At 37.0% G+C, this 20,257-nt stretch overlaps 5 protein-coding genes across 5 annotated transcripts; 1 reads left to right on the forward strand and 4 right to left on the reverse strand.

Moving 5' to 3' along the window:
* Positions 1 to 27: 27 nt before the first annotated feature.
* On the reverse strand, positions 28 to 3,785 carry LOC108817294 (putative elongation factor TypA-like SVR3, chloroplastic). The gene is made up of 14 exons (XM_018589947.2): positions 3,517 to 3,785; positions 3,249 to 3,361; positions 2,948 to 3,151; positions 2,667 to 2,843; positions 2,406 to 2,558; positions 2,155 to 2,244; positions 1,910 to 2,044; positions 1,695 to 1,811; positions 1,394 to 1,545; positions 1,235 to 1,319; positions 1,037 to 1,131; positions 733 to 898; positions 457 to 652; positions 28 to 380 (listed from the first exon to the last, which is right to left on the reverse strand). The coding sequence occupies exons 1-14, from the start codon at positions 3,725 to 3,727 to the stop codon at positions 247 to 249; spliced, it is 2,028 nt and encodes a 675-aa protein (XP_018445449.1). The 5' UTR covers positions 3,728 to 3,785; the 3' UTR covers positions 28 to 246.
* A 207-nt stretch (positions 3,786 to 3,992) lies between these two features.
* LOC108817295 (phospholipid:diacylglycerol acyltransferase 1) lies at positions 3,993 to 7,551 on the reverse strand. Its single transcript, XM_018589948.2, has 6 exons — positions 7,006 to 7,551; positions 6,028 to 6,250; positions 5,632 to 5,915; positions 5,214 to 5,547; positions 4,883 to 5,142; positions 3,993 to 4,812 (listed from the first exon to the last, which is right to left on the reverse strand). Exons 1-6 carry the CDS (start codon positions 7,446 to 7,448, stop codon positions 4,329 to 4,331), a joined length of 2,028 nt encoding a protein of 675 aa, XP_018445450.1. The 5' UTR covers positions 7,449 to 7,551; the 3' UTR covers positions 3,993 to 4,328.
* A 5,223-nt stretch (positions 7,552 to 12,774) lies between these two features.
* LOC108815158 (uncharacterized) lies at positions 12,775 to 14,480 on the forward strand. Its single transcript, XM_018587809.1, has 2 exons — positions 12,775 to 13,286; positions 14,273 to 14,480. The coding sequence occupies exons 1-2, from the start codon at positions 12,775 to 12,777 to the stop codon at positions 14,478 to 14,480; spliced, it is 720 nt and encodes a 239-aa protein (XP_018443311.1).
* A 277-nt stretch (positions 14,481 to 14,757) lies between these two features.
* On the reverse strand, positions 14,758 to 16,851 carry LOC108815013 (protein RETARDED ROOT GROWTH-LIKE). Its single transcript, XM_018587672.2, has 7 exons — positions 16,413 to 16,851; positions 16,195 to 16,303; positions 15,879 to 16,038; positions 15,629 to 15,777; positions 15,397 to 15,548; positions 15,191 to 15,305; positions 14,758 to 15,084 (listed from the first exon to the last, which is right to left on the reverse strand). Exons 1-7 carry the CDS (start codon positions 16,808 to 16,810, stop codon positions 14,956 to 14,958), a joined length of 1,212 nt encoding a protein of 403 aa, XP_018443174.1. The 5' UTR covers positions 16,811 to 16,851; the 3' UTR covers positions 14,758 to 14,955.
* A 271-nt stretch (positions 16,852 to 17,122) lies between these two features.
* LOC108816572 (putative BTB/POZ domain-containing protein At5g13600) lies at positions 17,123 to 19,688 on the reverse strand. The gene is made up of 3 exons (XM_018589141.2): positions 19,448 to 19,688; positions 18,074 to 19,367; positions 17,123 to 17,740 (listed from the first exon to the last, which is right to left on the reverse strand). Exons 1-3 carry the CDS (start codon positions 19,504 to 19,506, stop codon positions 17,249 to 17,251), a joined length of 1,845 nt encoding a protein of 614 aa, XP_018444643.2. The 5' UTR covers positions 19,507 to 19,688; the 3' UTR covers positions 17,123 to 17,248.
* Positions 19,689 to 20,257: the final 569 nt, after the last annotated feature.

The raw sequence follows: 20,257 nt of genomic DNA on the forward strand, positions 1-20,257 counted from the left end.
AGTGGTAACTCTAGAAGTTGTACAAAGTAACATATAAGTAGTCCAAATGGGATATAAGGGGTTTTCCAAAAAGCATTAGTTTGAATTACATCCGAGGACTCAACCCCCTCATAAGAATTTAAGACTTATGTATAAGAATCAAACAAGCCCTATATAAAAATATCATTAGAAACTAGATTTCATCTTTTAGTGAAAAAAGATTTTCAGCTTCCTCCAAACCCAGCTGCAAAATGGTGTTTTTGTTTTTTACCTGCCTTTCTTGGCCATTTTAGGATTCTTGCACATCCTTATACTAAGAGGTGTAACTTCCACAAGTTCATCCTCTTCAATGTATTCAATGCAGTCGTCCAGACTATAAGTCAAGGGAGTGTCAAGAACCACTGTAATATAAAAAGATTTGTTAGGAAATGTATTTAGAACTTTGCACAAAAGCTTTAAGGTTTATATTGGAAATACCTGTTACATCTTTGTTGGAGCGAATGTTTGTTGCTGCCTTCTTCTTGCAGATGTTAAGTCCCAAGTCCCCAGGTCTCTGGTGGATCCCAACTATCTGACCTTTGTATACGTCCACACCTGCAGCTACAAACATTTGCCCTCTCTCTTGTGCACTTGCTAGAGCATACGATGTTGATGTTCCATCTTCAAAGGCAACCTGAAACTCCCATTTTCCTTTTTTTTCAGAAAACCACAAAAAGGCTTTATAAACTAATCTTCAACTCTCCCTAAACTTACCAGCGAACCAAGATCACGGGTGCTAATATCTCCAGCCCAAGGTCCATAACTGTCGAATACGGTGTTGAGGATAGCGGTCCCACGAGAAGCTGTCAAAATTGCATTCCTCAATCCAAGAAGTCCACGTGTTGGGATTTTGTACCGCAGAAAGACTGTTCCTTCCGACCTGTCATTCAGGATTCACACACACACACACACATAGTCAGTAAGATTGATCATAATAGCTGCAAACTGTTAGATTTTACCAAGCAGCTTTATCAAGAAGGCAGTCTTAAAGGGAGAGAGTAGGAGAAAGGATACATACCCAACACCCTGCATATCAAACATCTGTCCACGCCTTTTGCCAAGAAGTTCAACAACAGGCCCCATGTGATTCTCTGGTACTTCAACAGTTGCTACCTGAATTAAGTGAGCAAAAAAGCAAAAAGTTATTTCTGTGAGTAGACAATGAAACCAAAGTTTTCTTATGTAGGAAATCTATAGCGTCAGTCAGAAAACTAACCTCATATGGCTCCAGCAATTTGTCGTTAACCCTTTTGTTGATAACTTTCGGGGGTCCGACCATAAATTCATATCCCTCTCTTCTCCTGGAACATGTTATCATGTTCAGTTACTTTCAATATTCAAATATGAAAAAGAGTGTTCAGTGAAAAGTGCTTACATGTTTTCTATCAGGATGGTAATGTGTAATGTACCGCGTCCACTAATGATGAATGTGTCAGCTGTCTCGCCATCTTCCACTTTCATAGCTAGATTTCTTTCAAGTTCACGGTTTAAACGATCTCTCAAGTTCCTGCTCGTTACATACTTGCCCTACAGAAAAGGAAAATATATAATTCAAATCAAATGTTTTTCATTAATCCAAGTTACAACCCTCCCACTTAAAATCTTTAGACAAAAACATTCATGGAAAAATGAGAAAGATCGACTTATTATGATGATGATAGTCATATCAGCCATACCTCACGACCAGAGAAAGGAGAGGTGTTGACAGAGAAGGACATTTTCACAGTTGGCTCTTCTACTTTGATTGTAGGCAGAGGCTTCCCATGTACTTTATCAGCAATAGTCTCCCCAATCTGTAAAATGACGAAGTGGCAGCAAGCAATTATACAGCAGCGTTACAACAGTCTCTCGCATTTTTGGCATCAAATTATTTATGCATATATGTGTGTACCTGAATGTCATCTATGCCACATACAGCGCAAATATCTCCAGCTTCCACTGTATCAGTAGGTACTCTGTAGAATTTCTCATAAACAAAGAGCTCACTCACTCTTGCAAACCTACAGGAATCTTCAGAAGTGCACACCTGTGAAGTTATATGCCCAATAAGTTTACAACAAACCATAACGGTTCTGCAAGAGAAGCTAGTGAGTTCAATAACAAAGCAATAAGCTTAAGATTTATCAAAAAGGTTACCCTGACATCCATTCCTTTGCGTAACGCCCCTGCGTGTAGCCGCCCAATAGCAATACGTCCTTTATGCTCATCATACTCAATATTTGTGGCCTAGAGAAACAAAATTAGTTTTCATACAAGTGAATATCTACACAACTCAAACTAGACTGTCTGATTCATTCAAATTTTCTTGTACTGTTGGACGTTTTGGTTGGGAACAAACCACATGAAACATGAAAGGGTAGGATAAAAAAATATCACAATTGACTCACAAGCATCTGAAGAGCACCATCTTTTTCAATATTTGGGCCAGGTACACATCTAATAATCGCCTCGAACAGGGGTCCCAGGTCTTCTGAAAGATCATCTGGAGTCAGCCCTGCCTTTCCTTTAATCCCACTAGCGTATATCGCTTGGAAATCACACTACACACCACCCACCACCAAACCCAAAAGATTAGTAATGTTTAGTATCATATAATTATAATACTCAAAAGCGTACAAATAAAAGAGAAGCCGAAAATCATCAAATACCTGTTCATCTGTAGCATTAAGTTCAATAAACAGTTCAAAAGTGGAATTGACAACAAACTCAGGACGAGCAGAAGGCCTGTCAATCTTGTTTACGACCACGACAACTGCATGTCCAAACTCAAGAGCCTTCTTTAAAACAAACCTTGTCTGGGGCATTGGTCCCTCAACAGAGTCCACCTAAAAGAAACAAGGGAGCGAGGATAAGGATAAATGAGAGACGGCAGAGAGCTGAGAGAAGTTTCATTATTATTTTAGAGAAATTGAGAACAAATCATACATACCACAAGGAGAACTCCGTCAACCATGTTCAAGACACGCTCCACTTCACCACCAAAGTCAGAGTGGCCAGGAGTATCAATAATATTCACTTTTGTGTTTTTGTAAGTGATGGAAGTGTTTTTGCTAAGAATGGTGATTCCTCTTTCACGTTCAAGGTCGTTAGAGTCCATGATCCTCTCTTGCATGACTTGGTTATCTCGGAACACCTACACAAGTAAGTAAGCAAGTATTTATTATACGGACTAAACTTTTCTCTAACAGATTTGGATAATTAAACATGTGAAAAATTGCGTTCTCTTTTACCTTAGCTTGCCTGAGCATAGAATCAACCAAAGTAGTTTTGCCATGATCAACATGTGCTACAATTGCTATGTTCCTCACGTCATTCCTCCTCACCAACGTCTTCTTCTTCACCTCTATTGGCACAAACACACACACAAAAAGAGAGCTTTCGTTTAAAAATCGTTCCTTTATCAAAACCGAAATCAATTACAGAGACAAAAACTACAACTTCACCCCTGTCCGAACAGAGAGAAGAAATCAGAAGATAGAAAAGGAGAGAAATTTTTACCGGAGGAAGGTTCGGCAGTTGATGGAGAGGCGGAGCAAGTGATGGGACGATGAAGCGGACGCCTCCGGGAACGAAAGCGGAGAACTCCTCCCGGTTTAAGGGCCGAAGCAAAGCTTACGCCGAGCACTTGTTGCTTGTGAAGCAGAGGAGGAGAAGCTTGTCTCCTCAAAACCGCTGGAGAAGCGGGAGAAGTGCTCAGGCTTAGCTCCATCTATAGAGATAGAGAGAGAGAGTAAAAAGGATTTATTTTGGTTGGAGAGGAAGAGAAGAAGCTCTCTCTTGTTTTTATTACAAAGGATTACGAAGCCGCTTTTCTTCAAGACTGCGCTTTCGTGTGGAGTGTATATGGACCAGGTTAAACCACGTCTCTGACTCTTAAGACTTATCGACATGTCTCTTTGTGTATTTTTCTTACAACCACTGATAACAAGATTGCATAGTTCAGGATGTGTAATAGAGGTTTTGGCACAAGGATGTAACATAAACTCTACATGATCCTAGTTTGAATCATTATCTAAGCGATCTAGAACCAATACAAACTGATGCTTTGGACAAAACAAATAGACATGACGCAGCAAGTCTTGCACTATCGTTCCAAGGACACAAAACATAATCAAGATTGTATATAGTTTACATCCCCCAATAAGAACTATATATGTATTAAATGAAGGTATTGATAATATTGCACCACCACACATATCATTCTTCATGGTTCTTGTGACTTGGGACATCATGATGATGATGATGGTGATGATGATGGTGATGATGATCTCTCCCTGCGTGGAAGTAACAAAGCTGGTAGCCAAATATATTCACAGCTTCAGGTCAATACGCTCCGACCATTCAAATATACCAGAGTGGACCTGGTCAAGCCCTATATCCGACCCGTTGCCACCTGTGGCAACCCTCATGATATCCTCTATCAACGCAAAGTTCCCCATGATATCAACGTGCGCCCCGCTCTGCGTCCCGCGCCCTTCGAGCAGGTTAGCCGGCGGAGAGTGGTTGTACTCTCTGACGTAAGTCTTGATTCCCGAAGGGTTGAATCTCGTCTTCCCACGCCAAGCTTTAGCACACATGAACCCGGCGCTGAGGACCGGCACCGTCTCGTCCCCGTCAACGTTGTACACTCCAGCTTTCAGACAGCTGTCTTCGTCCTCCTCGTGAGCTGAAGTGAAGATCTGAAAGGGGATGCAGCTGTCAGGAGACTGGTTGAGCTTGTAGATGTATGATCGTTCCGTTGGTATCCCAACTCCATACAATGAGTAGATCTCCATTTCAGGGGAATTGGGTAATCTAATAAACAGTATAAGTCAAAGATGAGTATACATACACATAGAGTTGGTACCAAAACAAATCCACTTACTTTGTTTCCAAGGGATTGGACCAGTGTCTAGGATGTTGGTACTTAGGGTCATCTAAATCATCAGCAATCCCGTATGAGAAATGAGCGGAACCACGCGCCATCATCTTAGGAGCAACATAGTGCAGCAAATCAATGACTGCATCAGCAGTGTAGACCTTATACTCAGCTATAGCTTTGATCCCTCCAATTCCCATATCATGGTACTCTGTCCACACGTCACGGCACGTGTTGTTTGGGATACTCTGACCTTTTACAGCACCCTTCACCAAGTAAAAAAACATATACATAAATATTATTAATCAATCTAAATCCACAAACGATATGTTCTTACTCGGAAGTCAATGTTTTTGATCTCAGATGGTGGAGCCTCTGCCACGTCTTTCCCAAACGATATGATTCTTCCGTAGTTGACAGGCTTCTTCGTCTTCTTGGAAATTAAACTCTCACCGTCTTCTTCACCGCGAGTCGTCGTCCCGTTGCTCTTTTGCTTTTTACCTGTACAAGTGTAGCCTTCCTCCGGCGACCAATCAAGACCACCCCATATCGTGTCACCTCCTTTAGGTATCATAGACATCGTTGAGTCCCATGTGCGTGTCATTCTCATCACGTGCTGCAACGTCTGGAGTCTGAATATATCCGTGTCTAAGAACCCTGGCGCTATCGCTCTGCAAAGTTTCCAAAAAAAAAAACAGTGATGTTTCTGTTAACTAATACCAAGCGACTAAAAGTACAATCAGGTGTTCAATTACCTGGCAACGGCAACATCCTTTGCTTCAGCAGAGAAGAGGCCAGCAACAGCTTTAGGAACACCAAGAAACGGTCCACCGATGTTCATCACCGCTTTGATATGCTTAGCGCACCAATCAGGCCCACCGCCGCCACCCATAGGAGCTGGTGCCTCAACCCATTTCATAAAATGTAGAAAATACAAGACCCCCATGGAGTGAGGAACTATGACTGCCTTTTTGCCACCGTTGGTAGAAACCATCAGCTCTATATTACTTTTCATACGGCTTAGCGTCTGGTCACGCACCTAATAAATTCAACATTAAAAAAAAAAAGTGTTTAAGCCGTGAGAGATTAATAAAGAAACGTGAGATGGAACAGAATTTTAGATTATTTTTTATTATGTGAAGAGAAACAACCTCTGTGTTCTGAAACGAGAGCCTCCAGTCATATGCAGCCATGTACATGTTCTTCTCTTCGTATCCGATATGTGCAAGGTTAGCAATGAGCACCGCCCAGACAAAGTAGCCAGGGGCGAAGTAATCAGCAGCAACGAGTCCTGAGACAGCTCTAATTCTAATACCAGCAGGATCCATCCCAGTTTCGTTGTCAAGTGACATGTGTTCCACCCAACATAGAGGCCTGAATCAAAGAGATAATGAATTACTACGATATTATGAACAGTAAATTAACACTAATATATCTAAACAGAGCAAAAAAATAGGAGCAGTGAGCCGAAAGAAGAAAGATGCAGATCAAAAAACAGACGCAACTCTAAAAAAAACAGTTGTTTAATTCATAGCAGGCTTGGGATGAGTTATTAGCTTAGATAACAAAATGGGGATGGATGAAAACTCGAGACAAATATATTTGGAAAAATGTTGATAATCTCATTTCTCAGTTCTCATTAAAAATTAGAGGAAAAAAAAAATCAACACTGAGCTAAAAGACGAAAGAAACAAACTTTTAGTTGCACACAGTTGAAAAAATAATGCAACCATACTCCTTATGTAACGGTCTAAAACACATAATTGACAAATGTAGGTTGGTACTTACACATCTATTCCCAACAAAGCAGCACAAAAAAACTACTTCAGTATACGCTCCGTACAAGTAACCGTAAGCTCAATGACTATTAAGGCAACAACTTGTTTAAGAACGCAATCTAAAGCCATGTCTAGCAATAGATTTAGACATTTTCGATCAAACGTGTTTCATTGGACATATTTTTTTGCTTAAAAACCCAAACTTAGCAATTAATTTCGCTTCCCTTACACAAAACACATAAAGATATATAAAGCCTTTTGCACATAAAAAGCGACTAAAACGAGTGAGAGAGCTCCGTGAACAGGCAGCAAGTGAGCGTCATCTCATCAGATCCAAACCAAAAACCTCACCTTTTATAGACTTCACCGAAAGTGCCACCCCACAAGCGCTTTCTAAACAAACCATCAGCGCAGTGTTTGCCTTCCCAAAGCTCAAGCCCTCCGGTGACAATCCCTGGGATAAAGACGACCGGATGTTTCGCCACGAGACCTTCTTTCTTCAGCTTCACGCCCGGAGGGTCAGGCAAAGGACCCGTGATCGCCTCCGTCACGTACTGAGGAAAGCTCGCGGGCATGGCGTTGTAGAGGAACAATAGGAACCACCACGTGACGCACACGCATCCGATGAACCAGCAGCAAGAATCAACGCACGACCACTTCGCCTTGTCGGCTCCTCCGTTGTTGGATTTCTTGCGATGAGATTTCTTCTGGGAATCGTCGTCGTCATCGTCGGGAAGGTCCTCAGCTGGAGACGACGGTTTCTCCGTCGGCTTTTTCCGTTGAATAAGGGGCATTTTCGTAATTTGAAGGACCTTTTGTGAAAATCTCTAGAAGAGTGTTAGAACCAATGAGTATTGTCCACTCCTTCAATCATAACCCTGTCCTGGCGAATTAGGGATTAGATCAGTCTAGAGAGAGAGAGAGAGTTGAATTTTTTTTTGTTTTTTTCTTGTCGGCTTCTATGTTTTGTGATGTCATTAAAGCTCGGTCCGGATCATTGACCAGCTTGTTCCTCCTGGTTGCGGTTCAAGTTCGATCACGAAACCGTCCGGTCCGATCCGTTGGTTTGATTTCATTACTAGTCCAAACAGTTTTTCACTGTATTTTACAACTTGCTTCAGTTTTGTAAGGATTAATGAATGTCCTGAATAAATATTTTTATGAGTGAATTATCTAAATAAGGTTTATTAAATTTTGGGCTATTTGGGTGGAAATACACAGATACAAACATAATTAGGATTCTATACAAAAAATAAATTAATTAGCTATATGGACAAACGAACGTAAGTGAAATTACCTTGTTGGCCACTAGGGATGCGCGTTTTCAATAAGGCAAAATACGATTACATTTATTGCAAAACCGAACATGTTTTCGGTTAACCATAATAATATAGTCAAATTGATTAAGAGGAAATGGAATAACTTGGGTTAAGCCCTCATAGCACCAAGTCGATGTATTAAAAACTTGACGCGTGGGCCTTTGATTTTTTTGTTTTTTAAAGAAAATTGTTTAATATTTTAAACACGATATTATGAATATTTTTAGGTACCTATGAACATATTCGGATCTAGAAGAGTCCGACCCCAAATACAACCCCTAAACGTTAAACTATAAACCCTAAAACCAAAAATCCAAATCTAAAACATAAATCCTAAACCTACCATCTAAACACTAAATTTTAAACCAAAATAAAAAATCTAAACTCTAAATCCTATCACTTAACACTAACCCTAAACCCAAATAGAAATTGAAACTCTAAACCTTACTACTTACCACTGAATCCTAAACCCAATACTAGGCATGGTCGTTCAGGTATCTGTTGGTGTTCGGATTGGGTTTTTTGTATTTTTAGGTTTTCGGGTTTACGTTCCTAGGTCCCATACTAAAATTTTATTAGTACGGGTCGGGTTCGGATAATAACACTTCGGATTCAGAGACGCAATAAAGTAACCATATATTGTGCAGATTGGGGTTATATCGGTTCGGTTCGGATATAACCAAAATAAAAAAACTAAAAACTTAAAGCAGAACATAAAGAAAAACACCTAAATTAAATAAAAAATAATCTATCACACGTAAAATTGATAAAATAACAATAAAATGTTAAATCAAGCATAAAACAAACATCATTTGTAAACAATATACATTATCTTGTAGAGAGTAGATTTGTTATTTCAATGAGCAAATTATAAAGTACTTATTTATAACTAATTGTATACTTAAAACATTTTTAAAAATTATTATTATATATCATATTACCACAAATATTGAATTTAATCATTGAAATACTTATATATATTTCAAAATAGTTATATTAACTATTAGTTTCAGATTTTTCGAGTTACCCGTTCGGGTTCGGTTAATAACACTTCGGATTCAGATATTTTTTATATCAACCTACATGATCCGTTCGAGTATTTTTACATTTTGGATTGGATAACGGATCGGATTTTTCGGTTCGGGTTCGGTTTGGATTCTGGGTTTCAGATTTTATGCCCATGCCTACCCAGAACCCAAAACCCTTAATCCTAAATCATATGTTTTTGTTAGAGTCAAATCCGTTCCTAAAAGATTGGTTTGTCATTGAAGATGTTGCCTAGGTCATTTATTATGTTACGTTAGTGTCGTGCTTAGGGCATCTCCAACCCAACTCCATATTTTCCTCCAAAATAAAGTGAAAGTGAATATGGAGTAAAAAATGCTCCAACCCAACTCCATATTCCACTCCATAATGAAATTTACTCCATAAATGGAGTAATCTATTTTTTGTTTGTTCATTACTCTATTATGGAGTGGAAAATGGAGTAGAGTTGGAGCATTTTTACTTCATATTCACTTTTACTCCATTTTGGAGGAAAATATGGAGTTTTACATTGAAGATGCTCTTAAATCACATCCCAATATTATGGTAATAATAAGTGAATACATTAGACGGTTAACAGTAAAGATAAGCAACAATTATTTTGGATAAGTGTAAAATAATAAATGTCAACGAGGAAAGAAAAAAGAAACTAAAACTTCTCATAGTCTTGTTGACATCAAAGGCTACATTAAGTTATAGGGTTAATTTAGGGATATATGAAAAGTGAAACAGTTCGTAACCGATCACCTAAATAAACTTATGTTCGTGTATATCAAATGCAATTACTCTTAAATTTTAATAGTAATAAGAAAGATTCATCTTCAAAAAATTACAGTTTGAAATTATCAACAAGAAGAACATTTCATGACTAGAACCAGTGCCGGCTTAGCATGGAGGGCGGTCAGTGCGACCGCCCCAAGGTCCACCCTAATTTCTTTTTTTTAAATTTTTTTAGTGACATATATAGTATACTAAATTTAAATTTATGTAGTATTATAAAATGTGAGTACAGAAATTTAATAAAAACTCAAATTAAAACATGCATGTTAGTTTATTTGTGTAAAAATAACTTAAATATATTTAAAATTAGTCATTATATAGGACCTAAATATATTTTTTTATAATATAAGGTCTAAAAAAAAATTTTTTCACTAGGGCCCTTAATAGTGTTGAGCCGGTCCTGACTAGAACATACCTTTTTTTATCTTGTGTTGATCTAACACTTTGATGTATGAATTATAGCATTGAAAATTATATATTTATCATCTTTCTAAGCACTGAAGGTGTCGTATATGATAATATAAAATATTTATCTATTCTAGAGTCCGTATATGATAAATAAAATAAAAGATGAGAACAAACCTAATTGTGATGGAAAGATTTTTATGGTTTTCAAAAGTGTTGGTATGTTACAAGAGCATAGTATAACAAGAATGTACAAAAATAGTTATACGGTTTAGAGATTTCAAAAAAACATGTTTTGAGTTCAGTTTTTGTGACTACATCGAGTTGACCAAGTTGAAGTGTTTACTGGTCCAAATCTCGGACTAGTAGTGTCGGTGTCATGGGTAAAGTGTCGTCTATTGATGTCTACCTTAGATATGATCACTCAATCCTTATCGTTTCTCAATGGTCCTCTTGCTTCCATCACAATGATGCCCTATATTTGATTTTAAATTTGCTTCTTTTCTTTGACCAAAAAAAAATTGCTTCTTTTTTTCTTTCTACCAACTGTTTTTGGGTGTAATTTTCCTACCAACTTGAACTGATTTGAACTCATTTCCTCATATTCCGACTAAAACACTTCAGAAAAGATTCATGAGTAGTACAAATTGTTTTTACACCAAATATGACTTGTAGAAAAAAGTGAAGGAACCACAAATAGGCCTGGGCACGGATGACGGATCGAATATCCGGATTTTTGAAGGTATTTGTGATTTGATTCGAATTTTATGGATATCTAATTTTCCGATTTGCTTTGCTTCCGAAAAATACAGAAATTCGGAAGAACGGATATCCGGAAAATAAATAGATATTTGTGAATATTTCGGATATCTCATTTGTTTTGATTAATACAAATAATCTTAAAAATTTGATACAAAATTATTTTATAAAATGATTTTTTGCATGATATAAAAGATAAAAACTAAAAAAGTAGTGAATCTATATATTTTGTAAACTTTTAAACTTACTTAACAATTATAAAAACACAAAACTTTAAAAAAAATTATAATTGTCATAAATGTTTTCTCTTCCTTTTATGTAATACTTTTATATAAGTAATAATGTAAATAGAATCTGTCAAATCATATGTTAGAATAATAATTATATAATTTTATACATTTAAAACTTTAAATATAATCAAAATATACATGTATTTATATATTGACGGATCGGATCAGATATTCGCTTTCTAAAATTTTAGTATTTGTGATTTGCTTTGATTTTAACGGATATTGAATTTTAGTATTTGCTTTGATCCATGGCAATGTTTGCTTAAAATCTTAATAAATTTGGATGATATAGTTTATTTGATAAAAGGATTTATAAGTATGAATATTTTCAAATAGAAAGCGGTCTATAATAGATAACATACCAACTTAATATAGATCGCTTTCCTTTTTTTAAAGTAAATTATAAATTAAAAATCCAGCGAGTTAAACAAACTCTAAGAGACCAAGCTTCACGATGAGATAGTTTATTTGATAAGTGTTGATAAGTATGAATATTTTCAAATAGAAAATGATCTATATTAAGTTGGTATGTTATCTATCTAATTTTAGAATACATAATTTACTTTGATTCGTTTTCGCATTTCTAAATCAAAAGATTTAAAAGAGAAAAAAATTGTAATGTATTCAAAAACAAATCCAGCGAGTTAACGAACTCTGAGAGACAAAGCTACACGATGATATAGTTTATTTGATAAGTGTTGATAACTATAAATATTTTCAAATAGAAAGCGATCTATATTAAATTGGTATGTTATCTATCTAATTTTAGAAAACATAATTTACTTCGATTCGTTTTCGCATTTCAAACCAATAGATTTAAAAGAGAAATAAAAATTGTAATGTATTCAAAAACAAATCTACGAGAGAAGAAATAATCAAAATTATATCTATTGAATTGACCGTAAATCTGAACAATTTTATTTTACCTACTTTTATAATAAAAATCTAACAAATATATCATGAAAAATAATTCTATTAATTTATTTTTTAATTAGACAAACATGTTATTTCTAATAAGAACAATAAATACTAATTCAAATTAAAGTAAACTAAAACATTTTCGCATATATTAAAAATTATTAAGACATTTTTCTATTGCTTTTCACACTTGCGGGTTTAACCCTATAGTGAATATAAAAACAAAGTGATAAAAATAGAGGAGATTTATAGAAACTGAAAGAATATATATTTGGTTCATGAAATGGTGACTCTTAATAAAGAAAATGAGGATATATATCACCATTTCACTCGATACCTTATATAAATTCCTATAGTTTCATCTATTATATAAAACCCAAAGTAAACTCATATTCACTTGTTGTCTAAACAAAAAGAAGAAGAGTATCTGCATTTGTGAAAAAAAAAATCAAATGGATTCTCCATCATCGGCAATATCCATCACCCAAAAAAAATTCAATGCTTTTCACTCGTATAACAGAGCACTTTTCTCTCGTCTTGTCATAACTCTAAGACGGGGCATTCTCCAGTCTTACCAAGTCATGAGCTTTCTCCTCTTTCTCCAGATGTCTGCTCATCACCTGAGAGATTTGATATCGAATCTTGCCTCTTCACAGGACGCTGTCGTCAACATGGTCGCTGAACAAGTCGTGACGTGCATGATGTGCTTGTCCTGCGAAGATTTCTCAGCGTTTGTGGCCTACTTGAGGAAGTGCATGCTCTCTCCAGAGGTACCTTACATCACGGGTCTCACAAGAGGGCGCTTAAACCTCATAGCCATCCACAACAACCGCGAAAACATTCTCTTTGAGATGAATCAGCATTTCACGCGTATGTGTATCCCAGCTTTCGAAGATATATTCGTGGGTGCTGAGATGTACAACAGAGCGATTGATGCGAGGGACATGGCGATAGCGAGGAGGAACCAGATGGGAGTCAGCAGTGTTTTTCAAAAAGGTGAATCAAGTAATAGCCGGTTCTTAAGTGGGCAAGAAAACGCAGATGAGAGGACCATCGTCCTCTCATTTTCTAGAAGATACCCAGTTTCTAGAGAAGAAGTGCATGGCTACTTTACCTGGTACGTACTTAAATCTTATTATAAGCCATGCATGAATGCAAGACCATGCCATTCTTCTCATTAACAATGTTTATAACAAATTATTAGTTATGTCTATTAATTAGGTGATAATTGTTTGGATGGTTTCTAGATTTTAATTTTGGGGTTTTGGCTTTTAATTTTTAGTTTTTGGATTCTAGATTTTGATTTTGATTTTTAGTAGATTTTAGTTTTTGAAAAAACACGAATGACGATATTGATTTTTGGTTTTGATTTTACTGTAGTTTTAGTTTTTAGAAAAACTTGAATGATTATTTTAAGTTTTAAGTTATAATATATTTTATTAATAACAAAAATCTAAATTTTATTTAAACAAAAATGTAGAGTTCTGAATTGCATTTTTTTCTTTAATTATTCTGTTTTCTAAAATTTGAATTGATTTATTTTAGTTTTCTGTTATTTTTTTTTTAAAATTAAATTATAACTTAATTTGTTTTATTATCAAACTTAAAGTTACTGAAAGAATATATCATAATCTTTTAATAAAATAATACCAATATATTATTAATAAAACATGCAAACTTTACGTAGAAGTAAATTTAAATAACTAACTCCACTTCAATGACAAATTTAAAAGAATGTTCTTAACAGAAATAATATATGTTAAACAATTTTTTCCTAAAACTTATTTGTTTATAGTAGTTGGCATTTTTATTTATTGTTTCCTCTGTTAGTGCGTAAATGTAACAAAAATTTTAATTAAAAAAAAAAAGAAAAGGTCATAAAACCCATCTTAAGTTAGAAAAAACCAAAAAAATATTGGATTTTAGTTTTTATTCAGAAAATAACAGTTATTTGAAAAACTTGTTTCTCTAAAATATATTGAATCTATTTCTTTAAACTATTATTTATCTAAAAATTGGTTTTCCAAAAACAAAAACTCTCAATGCAATGATTTCACGTAGAGTGTTTTAAATGGTAATATTGTTTTTTTTTGGGTGTTGAAGGAGATTTGGGGAAATTATAGAAGCGATACACATGGGTGGAGCGGGACGGACTGGACAAACGCTGTATGCAGCAGCGATGGTGTTAAATTCTCCCGCCATGATTCCAGCGATTATAATGGAAGGGATCTCCACGACCAAATTCAGCATCAATGGAAAACATGTCTGGGCTCGAAAATTCATTCCCAGCCACAAAATCCTCTTCCCATAATAATCTTTCGCTCCGTTCCTATGGAAACTATTTCTAGTTTCATATGTTTTTCTTTTTACTTTTTTATTTATTTTAAGGAGTTGTGAAGGGCATCATGTGCCCACTCCTACAAATTTGAGACTTATTTTTATTATGGACGGGTTGGGGGTGGGGGACTTTTATTGGTGATTGACATTTTGGTTGCATCTTTGAACTATTTTTGCATGGACTCAAGTTGGTCACTTTTCAAACATCTTATGGCCACTCTTGAAAATAAAGACTTTCAACTATGATAAAATCAACTTCAAAGATGCATATTATTGTTTGACTGCAGATAAGCAGTGAATAAGGAGGAGAATTGTATGAAACTCAGTCCTAAAATTATGATTTAATGAGCTTTCCTATCACTTTACAGCGTGAAAACAAAAGAGAGTGTGTTTTTACTTGTCACCACAAGGAAGAAATATGCTTTAAAGAATAGCAGAGGAGGATGTGGTCACAAGGATCTTCGGACCATATCGTACAATGAAATAGCGATTTCGGCACTGATCAGGATAATGATTAGCCACTCTAGAAAATCTGATTTCCTGTTCTGAAGTATCTCCTGAAGAAAACGAATGTTGTGCTGCAGAAGAAGATTCCCCCAAAGTAAAAACATAAAAGAAGGTTAGTAAAGTTTTCCACAAAATGACAAAGACGTATCATGAGAAAGACTGTGTATATATATATACCTCTACAAACTTGAGCTTAAAATCAAGGCTTGCAAATCTCTGTGTCAATTCAAACTCATCCCTAAGATACTCCCATATCTGAGCGTATTTAGCATCCTTCCAAGCTATATCTGACCTGCAATTTTCCCCCAAAAACATGAGCTAATCAGGATTACAAACATAAGTAGTCATCAATGTAGAGGCATGGATTCTTCCATCTCACTTACCTCTCAAAAAGACCAAGCTTCAGAATCACATCAGCCAGATTAGAATTAGCCTTTCCAACCAACTGGAAAAGCTTCTTCCTGTCCATTGTAAACGTTCCTGTTTTCTCCATCCCACGGTTTATGTCCGTAAATTCTGCTACCATACCATCAACCTACCAGATACAAAATTAATTACTCACAGTTACTAGTATTTATGGTGCCGACTATACGTATAAGGACCTGACATCATTACCTGCCGGCCATAGTAATCCAGAGCTATGCTCTGGCCAAGAACACTGCCGATGGTTCTGATGCCATCAATATTCAAGAACTGCAACATAATGTAGTCCAGTCCTCCTTGCATCCAGGTGTTCAGATCTGGATTCTCTCTCACTTCGTATTCTGCAGTTTTTACAGAACCAAAGATATCAAAGTTACAACACAGCACCATTCTACAAGTTCTTAGCAGCTAACCAAAAAATAAGAAGGAAAGTAGAACTCACCATCTTTTCTCATCTCAGAAAGCAAACCAGAAGAATGCCTCTCGACCACTTTAAGATACTCATCAACCTCGTGTTCCCGTACGTTAAACAAGACAATCGATCCGTACTGGAATACCACCATGTAAATGCACTCACTCCCACTTATACAACTACCAGTACCCTGAATCCACATCATCAAACCCCTTTACTGTTATAAGCAATTCAATGAATCACACAAACCAAAAGATACTAAAAGTGTACTAATTGATGTAAACCTTAAGTACCTCAGCTCCTCGATAGCAGCTGAAGTGTTAAAAAAGTAAGATTCATAACTTACAGTGGGATCAGTATGGTTTCCGAACTTGAGAACAACATAGTTAGTCATACGCGAAGTGGGTGGGATGAAGTTGTGCTTGTTCTGCTCAACTAAGCCTTTCAAATCAACGCTGCACACAAATCACATCCACGTAAAGGTTCCAACTTTCAATTTTTAGGTTAGGTATCATACGATTTAATCAGATCCTGATCCCAATACAGAGTGAGATAAAACGATACCTAGTGGAGAAGAAATAAGCTCGAACAGGAAGAGAAAGCTTCGTATCCTCCTCTAATCCGCCGTAACTCCCATCAGCAACCTCCAAAGTCGGGACCTTTTCACCACACTCCCCCACTGGTTGCTGCTGATTCTGATTCTGCTGCTGCGGCTGAAGCGAAGCGGCTGTGGAGGAAGAAAAAGCCACCCTCACGGCGAAGAGGGACCCGAAGCTTCTTAAACCACCGTGGATCGGAGAACTGGAGAAGAAACGAGGTGAAGCGTGTGACGACGAGCGCGAGGAGAAGTACAGCGGAAGCGGAAGCGGCGGCGGTTTCTGCTTAGGAGTGAAGATCGAGGAGAGGATTGTACGGACGGAAGGGGTTAGGGTTTTAACGTGGACGTCAATGCTCCGCATCATTTTTGGTTTCTAAACGGAGACGATGAACGATGAATGAACCTGACGGCCTCACTCGAGCTCAGGGTTTTATACTTTTCTTACAGTATTTGAGTTAAACGCGTGCCGTTTTTACGTTTTGAAAGCTGTTAACGTGCTGTTCTAAAGCAAGGTGAACGACATGAACTTTATAAAGAGAATTATCAAACGGCGGCTCGTTTTATTTAATACCTTTATAAATAATTTAATTATATAATCGATTTTTATATAATACAATTTGCAAAAGTGATCTGCAATAGAAAATCACTGGACTACGTTTTGTGTATCAGTTAGCACTGAAGAAATATAAGATATTTTCCAACGCAAAGAAAAAAACATAAAATTCAAGAACAAAAGGAACCAAATAAGTGTGTAAAGATCCCATATAACACTCGTTATTATAGTTGTTACTCTTCTTCCCTATCAGTTTTTGGTTTCACGGATCATCAATAGAGCGTCTTCCTCTCCTCCTTTACCCCTTCCACCGCATGGTGAAGTCTTAGTCTTACACTTCAATCCAAATATCTTGGAAAAAAAGTTGCGTTCTTCTTTAGGCTTGACAAGCTTGCCAAGATCTTGTTTCATGCTCATACATTCTTTCTCAAGCTCGCAAACACGTTCCTTCATCTCCTTTATCCCCATCTTGCCATTTCCTTTATTAATCTTGTTGCGTCCTTCGCCTAATGCTGGGTTCATGCCGTTTGTGTCTTCGTCGTTGCTGCTGTCTGTGTCTAGCACCAGTTCTGCTATAGATGTCCGAAGCCGCATCTGTTCAAAGAACAAGACTTGTACTATGACTCGTACAGGTAGACGCTCGTTTTGTGCTGCGTGTGTGCATGCCTCCAACGAGAGTTTCTGACAATTCATAAGCAGACACAGTTGCTCTCTCTCATATTCTGTCAGCCATGGATGTGCCTATACAGATCCAAAAAGTTACAAAATATATCTTAGAGAAATTCAAATGAATCATTTGATACTAGCAAAAGTATATTTTTAGACCCTGTTCAAATATATATTTAACGAGTAGATGCTATAGTTTTTAAAGTTAATTAATTGTTTTATTTATCTATGTTTAATGTTTCTTTTAAAATTATAAATCTTAAATATAGATTATATCTAATTTTTTTTTAAAAAAAAATTAAATACTAATTTATTTATTTATTTTTAAGTTTTATTAATTTTAGATTTAGACCATATTCGACCATTCTATTTTCACATCTTGCAAACATATAATAAGGTTTTGTTTACCTTGATGTATATATCAATAGCACGGTAGATACCATCATCCATTGGCCTAACATCTTCAGGGATTAAAGCACCAAGAGCTCGAAACTTGGACACTTTCAAGTTCTCATCAGATCCCACCTCTGCTAAGTATCCATCTATCAGCCCAGCAACCTTTCTGATAGACCTAAGAGGATGATCAGAATCTCCTATCAGTCGCTTCTCCTCTACGTTACCGCAAGAATCAAATGTTAACACGAAATGATCAAGAATCCTCTGAACAGAGTCGATATCATAGAGCGTCTCAGCCGAGTATCCCACGTTCGGTATCAACAGATCCTCGAGAGCAGCTTCGTCTAGCTGCACACCGATCTTCCTCTCGAGATTATCTCGAGTGACCGCACTCGCGTGAAGAACCATCGATGTCCTGAGAAGCCTGAGCAAGAACCTCGTCGAAGCGACGCGTCTCTCGCTAGGAAGCAGCTCCACGATCTCTTCGAGCAGACTTCGCTGATCGTCATGAGTGTAGTAAACGTCATCAACGTAGCTACTACTACTAATACTACCTTCCTCTGGAGACGAAGAAGCAACGTGCCTAGAACAACCGAGTAAAGGAAGGTTCCGTTTCGCGTAATGCGTGACAGACGCTGCTATTACGTCAGCTTTCACGCCTCTCGATGCAACGGTTTGAATAAACCTTTTGTAAATTGGAAAGTCTAGGAACGATGAGACGTCGTTGAACCACCAGTTACTACCACTCGTGGACTTACTTTGTCGTATACCGTTCCAGACAGTTACTTCCGATGAAATCGGCCAGTTGAATAAACTCGTCTCCTCCTCCGCAGCGTAAGAAGCCTTAACGGCTAGAGAAGAAACGCACCTAGACACAATGCCGAGCTCTTCGGCGATAGGTAGGAGGAGGAGCTTTCTCTCGCAGCAGCAACTCTCCAAGGCTCTGATGGAATCTTCCCAGTTAGTCAACACGTCGTCGTTGAGGAAACTCTCGGTGAGGTAGACGAGGTTCGCGTTTCCGTAGTTCTCGCTCATCTGGAGATACTCCGCCGCGCATCTGAGGCTCACGACGTTTTCGGCCGTGACCTCGATTCTCACGCCGTAGCAGAAGTTTGCCACGAGGAGGAACGTGTCTGGTCCGCCGGGGATGTCGTGGAGCTGGGCATGGGACGACGTCGTCTCGGAGGCTTTGCTGAAGAGAGCTTCAAGATATCCGCTTCTCGACAGCAACGGAAACTTGTGGAGGTGGAAGGTTTGGTCTTGTACTTGGATCACCACATCGGGTTTAAGACCAGTTGAGCAAATCCTGATTACAAAGATTTTTTATTTATTAATTATTTAGTTATAAATCCATTAAAGAAGAATGAAGAAGAGGAGGGGACTGACCATGTGTGACCACTTAGATGAAAGACTTCGGATTTGGAACCAAGTTTCAAGTAAGCCATCTCTTTAGTTTTTTTAATAGTTGCAAAATAAGTTTTTATAGACGTATGCTTTTTTGATTATATGAATATGAGACCGAGTCTTGTGGATAAATAGGATTAGATACAGAGAAGGCGATGCTTTTTCTCCAGTTTGCGTTAAGTATCTGTTACAAAGTTTTTTCTTCCCCCTTTATTTTCTCTGGCATTTTGTAACTGTAACGCGTTCCACGTTCTCTCCCACTCTTCGTTTTCTGTGGCTCTCTTTGGTAAATTCTTTAATATTTTCAGTATTCAACCGTAGGAATTAAATGTGGAAGATCTCTTTGACTGCTCAACAACTTCACACTCTCTCTCTCTTGCAATTTTTGGTAAAAGTTAATTTTTTGTCAAAAATGGTCCATTGAAAGCCCAATTTATAAGGCCCATTATTATAGACCCATAGCAAAGGCATATGTAAATAGCCCCAGTTAGTCTAGCTACCCGGCCCCTAAGGCTTAAAGCAGTGCTAAAACTTTTAAAAACCCTTTAACCAAATATTTTTTTCTTTGTATCTAACTTTTATATTAAATTGAAAATTTAAAAGTCCAAAATATTCAAAATTAATATTATCTCACAATTGTAACCTGTAGCTTAGTGGTAGTTTGTATTATCATCACTATTTTAGTATTTGAATTTTATCAGCATAGTTTTTTTAAAAAAAATTAATTAGTCTTAGTTGATTAGAACTATGAACTTTTTATTTTGAATCTATCGGCTAATTCGATCGACTTAA

Source organism: Raphanus sativus, chromosome 7 (assembly GCF_000801105.2).
Source record: "Raphanus sativus cultivar WK10039 chromosome 7, ASM80110v3, whole genome shotgun sequence".
In the NCBI taxonomy this organism is placed as follows: Eukaryota; Viridiplantae; Streptophyta; class Magnoliopsida; order Brassicales; family Brassicaceae; genus Raphanus; species Raphanus sativus.